Below are 10,984 nucleotides of genomic sequence, written 5' to 3' on the forward strand. Positions count from 1 at the left end.
TTGGTCAAAGATCTTAACAACCGTTGGACTGTATATGGACCCGATATTTATAAGTAACTCTAGTAGTTAGATACTTAATAATAAGTGCGTAACTCGTGTGAACTTATTGACATTGTGTTAGGATAAGGCTTCTTGTCTTCCTAAGTTATTGACCCTTTAATTTTTGTTTCAATATATTCACAACATTACCTTTTCGTAATGGTAATGATAAAGTGGATTTGATATTGTTGTTAAATTAGAAAAATAAACTTCCAGATAAACTCTCTATATACGGATATACCAGTCATTGTCTACTTTGAAGTTGACTTCAACTTAATCCTTAATCGCTAGGACCTTCAATGGCAAACAACATAATAGTTGTTTAGATCACATCTTCATTTTCGCCTTTCTCACGAAAAGACGCACGTCATGTGATTATGAAATAGTTGCAGTCCATAAAAAAAACTACGGTATTTATTACAAAGAGGAAAATAATGCATCCCAAACTCTCTCTTTATATATTTGGTTGAGATATTTAGTACTACTACCTAAGTGAGGGTTGTAGCATAGCAATGGAATTTTTTATTTCAGTTTCATGCCTCGGGTTTGCTCGAGCGAGTTCTGTTGCCAAGCACTCCTTTAGATCCACCACTACCTGACTCATGCTTAGCCTTTCGATGGCAGATGGAGATACGCATGCATTTGCTATTTCCACAGCTTTCCAGACTGAGTTAATATTGAATTTTCCTTCTAACCTCGGATCAACAAGACTGTAAATGTCTCCTTTTTGAAGCATGAAACTGAACCATTCACTGATGTAAGTCCGCTCATGCGTTCTAGAAAAAACAGGTCGACTTGTGATAATCTCCAACAGTACAATCCCAAAGCTATAAACATCACTTTCTTTATTCAATCTGTTTGATGCGTAATACCTGCAAGCCAAACCATATACCTCAAATCGTATCATCCAATATAAAATGTTTTCCAAAATGATTTATAGTTTCTTTCTTCATTCTTCTTGTTGATTATATAATTTAAGTTTGTTTGCATATATAGTAAGGACATAAAGACGATGCCTCAAAAAAAATTAAAAAAACTCTTACTCAGGGTCAAGGTACCCGGGAGTGCCAGCGACAGTTGTTGTTATATGCGTTCCATCTTCTGTAGGGAAACTTCTGGATATGCCAAAATCAGAGAGTTTGGCTTCGAATTTTTCATTCAGCAAGATGTTTGTTGATTTCACATCCCTGTGGATTATAGGCGGACTGCAGCCATAGTGCAGATACTCCAGTCCTGTTTTCAAAATCCAGACACAACTTCTCAAAAAGTAGATACCATTTCGTTATCAATAATGATTGGTATTTAAGCTCCTCAAACTCAAAAGTCTCAAAGAGTTGCTAACATACTCTCTAATAAAGTTCAACCCTACGTACCAACTGTATGTGGGACACACCTATATTAGGTGTATCATTTTTTTGTGCCTAAATAATATGATTGGTTAGTTATACAGACCTTGTGCAGCTTCTATTGCTATTTGAACTCTATGTCCCCAACTCAAGATATTTGATCTGCTACCTGCGTCCATAAAAAAATATAACTATCTTATTTTATAAAGTCGGTGATCCAGGAAAATAGAATTATCAAATTAAGGACTACCAAAAAATTTAAAAGTACTAGTTAATTAAGAAATGAATGGCAAATTTAGTACTGAGTAATTTCATTTCATCAACCTGAAAGATGTTCTCGCAGGTTTCCATTGGCCATGTACTCGTAGATCAGGCCTATGTTGGTTTCATCATTGCAATATCCAACAAGACTTGTCAAATTTCTATGATGAACTCTCATAAGAAGATCAACCTGTAATTTAGTAGTTCAGAAGCGCTACATGTAATTTAATAAGATTAATATTGATCCTAAAAACTGTGGGATTAGTTTATTTAATATGAGAAACATGCCTCTGTGAGAAATTCCTGAAACCCTTGCACTGATGACGGTGAAAGCATCTTGACAGCTACCTGAGTGTCGTCTATGTGGCCGTGATAAACTGTTCCAAAGCCGCCTTTTCCAAGAACCCTCTTGCATTCCTCTGTAATCTGTACTATCTCAGAGTACGTAAACCGTCTCCCCTTTCGCTCAAATGACCCATGCTGAATGGCTACATTTGCATCTGTGCTATTTCCTGCAATCATAACATTTTTCATAAGCATCTTATACAATCAAAACCTTCTGTTTGTGATTATTTATTGCAGAAGAAGATGACATTAACAAATATGGAATCTTACCAAGTCGCCTTTTCCTTTTAGAAGCAGCCCGACACCAGATAGCTGCTGCACTTAGTAAGAGGACTGACAGTGCAACAACCGAAACAATCATCATCAGAACAAAAAAATTGTACTTCTTGTTCTTCTTCTTGTCGCAAGAAACATTTCCGGATAGGTTTGGATTTTCGCACAAACTGACATACGAAAATAATATTATATTGTTTAATCAATTATGGTAAAAGATCATATAATTCCCAAATAAAAATTGTAACACATTTTCTTATATCTTTAAGTTTCTGCAGAATGGCACATCATTTTAAATTTCTAGGAAGGAAGAAGTTAAAAAAAGAAAAAAAGACTGGTGGATTATATTTTGGGATGTGCTATCCACGCACCTATTTTTACTTTTCACATATCCTTTATTAATTTATGTTCGTTGATATTCGTTGATATTTATTTTTTCTATTTTAATATATAGTATTCTCTATTTTCTTCAACAAATATCCTCGTTCCGCAGAAAAAAGGGTGGCGCACCTTATTGATATGAAACCATCCTTCCATCTGTCAATGAGTACCGCCGGAATTGAGCCTGTGAGGTTGTTATTCTCCAAATTTCTGCAAAGGTAGATTAAGCAGTACATATATAGTTACCATGCTTTCTAAATGAGAACATATATATAAAAAGATATAGGATTAACGGAAAAATTAACTGGGATTTAAATGTAACATTTTCAATAGGTTGAACTCAGTTTTGCCACATGTACATTTAATAGAAAAATTAACTGGGACTTAATAAATATGACATTTTCAATAGGTTAGGTACTTATTTGAAAAATTAAAAATAATTGATACGAATCTGAAATAACACTAAAAGGTTAAGGAGTTTTAGGTACTTAATAGAAAATAAAAGGTCATCATTAGGTACTTTTAACAAATTTGTATTTAAAATAGAAAATAAAAATTGCTCGATGTCGGTGGTGTCTCTCCGACGTCCTTTCACAAAAGGTCATCACTATTTTGAAACACATCCGGGAATTTTAGTTTTTTTTTTTTTAAAGTAGCATCCACATTACTTTACTTAGTTTAAAGTAAGGGGACGGTACTGTGCAATTTTGGGTGCATTTCACTTTATTTACGAGCTTGCCACCGGGCTGATTTCAGCCCAAATTTCGTTTTATTTACAAAATTGCCACCCCCTGTTCATTCTTCGTTCGGTGAGACCAAATTGGGTTTGACTGATTAATGGGATTACACTCGATTAGACCAAATTGAATTGATGTTTTTTTATTTGAAGTTGAGGAGTCAGATTGGTGGGAAGAAATTCAGAGGCACGTCGTCTTCTAACTGGGTTGTTGTCTTCTTTCTTCACTTATGAGTTTTTCGGGTCGAAGGAGTCATCTGCTTCTTCTGGGATTTTCGGGGCCATATTTGCGCCTTCTTCCGGCGTCATTTATTGGTAAGTTCTAAAACCTTTGTAGACCTCATGTTCATTTCAGATTTTTGTATCAATTTTTGTATTATAATGGAATTGCAAATCAAGTATATCTTAGATTCTTAGGTCCATACTCACCTTCCCACAACTATTATATTGTCTCTTGACTGGATGAATTTTTATAATTTCTTGGATCTACGGTTACAATGCTTTTTATAATTTCCTATATGCATCCTTTTTGTTCATTCATGATTATGTTGAATTTTTTTAAGGTTAAATGTGTCTTATTCATGTAGTTAAGGCTGGTGCATTTAAGTCCCGCAGCAATGCGCGGACATTTTTTCTAGCAGCATCCATTTGTGCAAAAACTGGGTCATATTTGCATCATATCACCAATTTTAACGGATTTTTTAACAGACTTTGACCGCATGTGTAAAGTGAAAAACAAGTTGAGTTTTAGGAAGTTAAGTGACACAATTTAAGTTACATGGTGCAAGACTCATATTGAGTTTCAAATGCGTAAATAAGCCTATAAGACAATAACAAAACACACACACACACATACACATTTATAACAAAATAACTTACAAGACATTTAACGTCGGCATTTGTGACAAAAATTCTGGAATTGATCCTCTTAAGTTGTTGTTTGATAAATCCCTGCAATGAGCAGCTCAACTCATTTAACACAACCGGTTATGATGACTGAAATTCTTCCAGTATGATTCGTGTCATTTCTTTTTCGGTATAGTTGATCATTTGCCGTAGTATTACCGAGATATGTTTTCACACAAAATTACAGATTATTTAGATACACTTACAATGTCTGTATCATTGTTAGATTTGACAGAGAAGGAGAAATCTCCCCTTGTAATCCATTGGAAGACAAGTTCCTGATTGCAAAGTCCATAACGTCAATAAAATTATTACTGAAAATTAACCTGCAATTTGGTGTGAAGATATTTATACTTACAAGGATATAATTCTTGGGGGATCATTTCCATGATAGCTGCAGTTTAGACCATCCCATGAGTAAACTTGAGGGCTACAAGGATCTCCTTGCCAGTTCTTTTCAATATTATAGGTTGACTTGATCTTTGTGATTGCCACAACTAATATTTTCACAAGCAAACAGAGGATCTTAATAAAACTCACATATTAGGTGAGGCAATAAACCAATAGCAAGGAATTTAAGCTTGTGTAAGGAATCAATATGACTCACCATCGTCTTGGCTGGTATCTGATATTAAGAATTCTTTCACTTTATAAATCTCGTAGGCATTGAGGATGGGTGGAAGGGTAGAGTTTCCAGTCTTTATAATTGACAAATTATTTTGTACTCTTGATCCACTCAAGGATTCAGCGGTACAGAATATTGTCGTTGTGGACAAATAATCAGGAGCAAGTGTCCCATTACATAGCTCTCCGTTTGTCGTAATGTTGAACTGTCTAGACTGGTTGGGTTGGAGCTTTCCAACTTCTGCAAAGTGCAAGTAAACATGATATACTTCTGTGTCAGGCTCCCAGAAAATATTCAACGGCTCATTTGAAGTATTTGGCGTTGCAGCTGTGTCCATCACGATGGATGGCGGTTGATACTCGAATTCTGAATTGATGGTGGATGAGGTATTTAAATTTGTCCAAGCGCCTTGGTTCTCCAAGTAACTCCAGAATCGATCATGAATATCATATGGATACCTATACAAATAAAGGTATTGCATCAATACATGCATACAATGTTGATGAATGTTATATTTCCTACCTCGAAAACTAGACAGAATATAAATTGCTAATTATAAATGATTCTACAACTATTTAACACTAAATCATTTCGTGAAAAAAAAAGGATCCTGCCATACCGTATATGTGGTTAAATTGAGAACAATAGAAACATGTAAATCACTTACCTATATCCCCAAAGGCCAGATTTTAGACCAGTGTCACACCGCCGGAGAAGTGGTAAGGACCCTTTGTCTGTTTTGTACGAGGCATCGGTTAAAGGCCTGAGATCTATAGATGATATAAATGGAACCCCGGAGCCTGTCTCCACCAGACAAACATGTACATAGTTTCGCAGAGGGACATGTATGAGCTCAAGCTCGATATTATTTTCTGTTTCAAACTTCACTGTATCCCACAAGTTAGGTCCAAGATGTATCTCAAATTCGGGTATTTCATTTTGTTCATCATAATTCCCATAAAAGAAACCTGCTCTGATCAAATACTTGGTTTTACTTGTAACATTTATTTTGTAGCAGTTTCGGATTCCTTCAGGGAAGCTTCTAAGAGAGTTGTATGCCAGGGAATACTTGTTTCTGTATTCAGGCAACACAAGCTTCCGTTCACCAGTGGCTACGAAGTTTTCATCTGAAATATAGGTAATGCCTGACGGATTGTCATTATACCTGGAATCTTCCCCTAGGCCACAATCTATGCTAATGAAGCCTGGCACAGATATATTACAAATATAAGAAAATAGTTCTTAATTGTTTATTAACTTTTCGGATTTTTATTATAAATGGTCATGAAATTGATCAACATAGTTTATGAAATTGAAAATCGATCAATGTAGTCCTTGAAAATAGGTGTTAAATATTAATGTGGTCATTCTATCATAATTTCGTAAAAAAATTATATCATGTGCTGATGCGGTGTATGATTGGATCCCACAAGTCAATTAAATATTGACATGTGAATTGAAAATATTTAAATAATAAAAAACAATTTTTATTTGTATAATTAAAAACTAAAAAAAAAAAAGAAAAAGAATATGAACAGTACTGTTCGTATTCTACTTTCCCACCATTAACATGTTTTTTCAACTTTTTTTGGGATTTTTGTGGGGAATTTCTAAATTTTGTGGGGTTAATCAAGGGGTAGGTCTCATGGATCTTTGTCATATGCTTTTCATGGCCAATGGGAGCGCATGGGACCTGGATTTTGTTTCAAGGCCACCTCTTCTTCCAGATCTGTGGTCAATAAACAAACTAAAACCAAGAACTCAAAAAGATTCTATCTTGGGTAAAATGGTCGACGAAGCCAACAGAGTTGCGTTCTTGGAGATTCAAGGCTGCATGATTGAGCTCACTGCGAAATTGAAGCATGTACATACGCACATGCAGAACAAGGAAGGAGAAAAAAAGCGTACTTTTCTAATCATGAAGGAGCTGCGAGCTCATCTGATAATTCAAATACTTACAAATCTATTGGGAGAACGTGTGTTAGAGCAGATCGATGGTGGAGAAGAGGGACCGGGTCAGAGACCATTTTGATAGGGATGGTTAATTTCAAGGATCATTTGTGATAAAAATACTTAATTTTATTATAATACTGTATTTAGAATTCATACCTGATTGATCTTGGGCATGAACTAGGAGCAAAAGATTAAGAGCAAAACCACCAAGCTGCGCTGCAAAGAGGAAGAGTTGCTTCATTGTCCTTGACATCTTTGGAACACAAGACACCGAATATTGGTTCCGTAGCATCTCATTTTATATAAGAGCAAGGCCGCACAACACACGAATTGGTTCCAAAGTATATCATCATTCTCCTTTCGATACGCTAAATGTTATTAGTGATCCGAATGAGACATGTATACAGTCACCTTAGAAATGATGTGTGGATGCTTAGAAAATGTGATATGCTCTGTATCCAGTCAAAACTATTCTGGAAAGTTGACTTCATAAGAATACTTCTGGAAAGTCGTCTCGCATATGATGTTCGAAAGTATATCAACCATTTCTTGCTATATGCTCATCATACATATTATCGTTTGTCACATGTTTTTTCACTTAATTCTGATTACTTTTCTTTTTTAAATTATAAAAGAAATATTTAATATAAAAGCTAACCAGAATTAGATGAAAAAGCACGTTACAAATGATGAGGTATATGATAAGCAATGCGCATACATTATATAGTTTATGGTGGTGAGGATAAATGATTTGGATTTGCTCTTGACCTTAGTGTTTGGAACCTTCTCATCCATTAATCTGAGCTACACAAATTGAATCCAATGGTCTTCTTTAATTTATTTTCCTGACCCATCACATGCAACCAACGAAATTGATTTGATTTGCACATCAATCAGTAATCCAGATTTGTGGATGAGGAGGCTTCAAACATTAAGATCCGAAACGGATCCAAATCCAAGGATAAATGCTCCAAACTTTTTTAGAACCAATCACATGAATTGCCTTTTACTCTATAACTGGAAGATAAATAAATAAAGGGTTTTTTTTTTTTTTTTTTTTTGTCAAAAAGTAGATATTATTAAATATGAATCGAAATATTTACATCAAATGTCAGAAAATTAAACAACTATTCGGGTTCAAAACCATCCCACAAATGACTATCCCACACGCTTATTTATGCTAAGACATTTGAAAATCGAGGACCTGTGATTCCTGGTCTGAATGAGGAAGCCATAATGGGAGTAGGAAGAGTCAATGGACGTTAGGGCTATGATTGCGTGTCAATCGAGGTCTCAGTCTTCATTTCGTGAATGTAGGGATGTCCAACGTTGGGAAATGGAATTGGATCTTATCCTGAGCTCAAGGAGAGGATCCTCGATTTTGGACCATTGAATTTTAATTCAACGGCTACAGAAAAAGAATTCCTTTAAAGTTATAATAACTATAGTTATTGGATATCTTTGGAACAAGGCTGGTTCCGTAGCATCTTTGGAACACAAGACACCGAATATTGGTTCCGTAGCATCTCATTTTATATAAGAGCAAGGCTGCACAACACACGGATTAGTTCCAAAGTACATGTATACAGTCGCCTTAGAAATGGTGTGTGAATGATTAGAAAATGTGATAGGCTCTGTATCCAATTCAAGAAAAGTCATAAGAATAGTTCTGGGAAGTCGTCTCGCATTTGATGTTCCAAAGTAGGACTTGGCTTCTCTACCCTCCCACTTCCCGCACACTTCCATCTATTTTTATTTGTGCGGTCACAGTTAAATCACGTCAACATTTTATATTACTATTTTTTTTATCTTATTATCTCTATAAAAAAATCAATATAAAATGTTGAAGTGTCTTAACCGTGACCGCACAAAATAAGAGGAGATGAGAATGTATGGAAAGTGGGAGGGTAGAGAAGCCGGGTCCTCCACTAAATTATAAATTATTTAGCATAAAAATTATAATTTTTAGAAAGTGGAAAGGGGGACATGTGATAGAACTAATTTATAATTTTTAGCATAAAAATTATTATTTATTACCTATCCTCTACTAAATTATACATTATTTAATAACCTGTATTGAAACTAAGTTTACAAAAGAATAGTGTTATTCACACACTCATTTTTACCTCAAACACATTCTTATTAATTTTTTGTCATTGATCAACTTCAATTCATTCTATTCGACAGTTGAAAATTGAGAGAAGTGTGTGAGAAATAAAAATAAGTGTGTGAAACCTCCTGAGCTACAACCCACCTTACCCTTGTGGGTGGCTTTGCCACTGTGAATGAGGAGGCAACAATGCAGGAAGAGTTTATGGACATTAGGGCGCTGATTGCGTATCAATCGATGTCTCTATCTTCATTTCGTGATTCTAGGGATGTACAACGTTGTTCGTACGGCCCTTTTAGCTAGTGGAATGGCGTCGGAGGATACATGTTTGTATATCATGGCTCGTGGTTCAAATGTTGTAGCATAGCGACACATGTACATGTGTGTTAGAGGGCATATATAGCTCTTGAAATCCTAGTATAATTTAGTTTTACTATGCCCTTGACAGCTGGTGTATATCTTATTATATTCTAAAAAAAAAGTTAAGAGATTTCAGTGTAAAATCAATAGACAATTGAAAAAATCGTTAATTACTTATAAGTACATATAAAGTTTATTCTTTCTCTGATATGAGACTAATATTCTTGACACAACGCTAGGAGAATTGAACCTAGGACTAGTTCATAAAAAAACCAAATTAACGTCCTATTTTCTCACCGTCTTATAACAATAGCATAAATGGTGAAGAAAGTTGAGGCTGAAAAGAAAACTATCAAAGCGAGTTATTGTAACCATACACAAATTATCTGGCTTATAAATGGCACGTTTTCTTCTGATGACAAAAGTTTTTCAAGTCTATAAGGAAATTGTTACTTACACTTTAAAAATCTCATTTTACATTTTAAACTTTATATATTAAAAAAGAAAAATATACTTATGAGCAGTATAGAATGAATTTTTTGATATTCAAATAACAATTTCATGAGATAAGATAAAATTTCAGTCAATAAAAAAATAGGTTTAGTCCTTTTACCTCTCATTTTCAGCAAAAAGTATCTGTGCTAATGGCTTTTGTTGGCCATGTCACGTTCAGAGGCCAAGTATTTTCGTCCTACTTTGGAACTTAAACAAATGTCCACTTCAATTATTGAGGGGAAACAAATATTCACATGCTATTTTAAACCCATCGATTGAAACAAATATTTAGGTCACTTTCAACTTGTTGGGTGACATTAACATAAATGATTTGTTTTTTATTTTTATTTTTAAAAATACTTATCGAGAAGTGGATAATGAAATTTTTGAAATTCTAATAACAATTTCATGAGATAATATAAAATTTCAGTCCATAAAAAAATAGTTTTAGTCCTTTTACCTCTCATTTTCAGCAAAAAGTATCTGTGTTAATGTCTTTTGTTGGGCATGTCACGTTCAGAGGCCGAGTATTTTCCTCCTACTATAGAACTTAAACCAAATGTCCACTTCAATTATTGAGGGGAAACAAATATTCACGTGCTATTTTAAACCCAACGTTTAAAACAAATATCCAGGTCACTTTCAACTTGTTGGGTGACATTAACATAAATGACTTGCTTTTTATTTTTATTTTGTTTAAAAGAGGTAATTGTCGGTTTACCCCTTGAACTTGTATAAAGGTGCTAATTTCCTTCCTAAATATTAATTTTAGCTCATTATCCCTTGAATTTTTATAATTATCCAATTTCCCTCCCGAACTTTAACTTTAGCCGATTAACCTCCTAAAATTTTAAAAATAGCCAATTTCCCTTCCTAGCATTAGATTTTAAATTTTTTCATTTCCATCCCCCCATAAATATGTTGTAATTTAAAAAAAAATTGGTCAAAAAAATTTCCCATTCGTTTGCCCGCCATACAGTTGCAATGTGATGGTCCACTGTGTACAGAAATGTCTGTAAAATATTAGGATGGGAATATTGGTTAAATATCATAGGTTCATGAAGGATAATCGGTAAAAATTAAAGTTAAGAGGAAAATTGACAGCTCTTTGTAAATTCAGGAGATAAATCGATAAATATGCCATCTAAAAAGAG

General features: G+C 34.4%; 1 protein-coding gene across 1 annotated transcript; it reads right to left on the reverse strand.

Moving 5' to 3' along the window:
• Nucleotides 1-377: 377 nt before the first annotated feature.
• On the reverse strand, nucleotides 378-7,169 carry LOC103936385 (probable LRR receptor-like serine/threonine-protein kinase At1g51880). Its single transcript, XM_048587087.1, has 13 exons — nucleotides 7,022-7,169; nucleotides 5,580-6,117; nucleotides 4,895-5,370; nucleotides 4,646-4,784; nucleotides 4,494-4,565; nucleotides 4,261-4,332; nucleotides 2,775-2,855; nucleotides 2,262-2,434; nucleotides 1,935-2,158; nucleotides 1,710-1,836; nucleotides 1,492-1,554; nucleotides 1,083-1,272; nucleotides 378-911 (listed from the first exon to the last, which is right to left on the reverse strand). Exons 1-13 carry the CDS (start codon nucleotides 7,155-7,157, stop codon nucleotides 524-526), a joined length of 2,679 nt encoding a protein of 892 aa, XP_048443044.1. The 5' UTR covers nucleotides 7,158-7,169; the 3' UTR covers nucleotides 378-523.
• Nucleotides 7,170-10,984: the final 3,815 nt, after the last annotated feature.

Source organism: the organism of the source record quoted next, unplaced genomic scaffold, assembly GCF_019419815.1.
Source record: "Pyrus x bretschneideri cultivar Hongxiangsu unplaced genomic scaffold, Pyrus_bretschneideri_v1 Contig26, whole genome shotgun sequence".
Classification (NCBI taxonomy): Eukaryota; Viridiplantae; Streptophyta; class Magnoliopsida; order Rosales; family Rosaceae; genus Pyrus; species Pyrus x bretschneideri.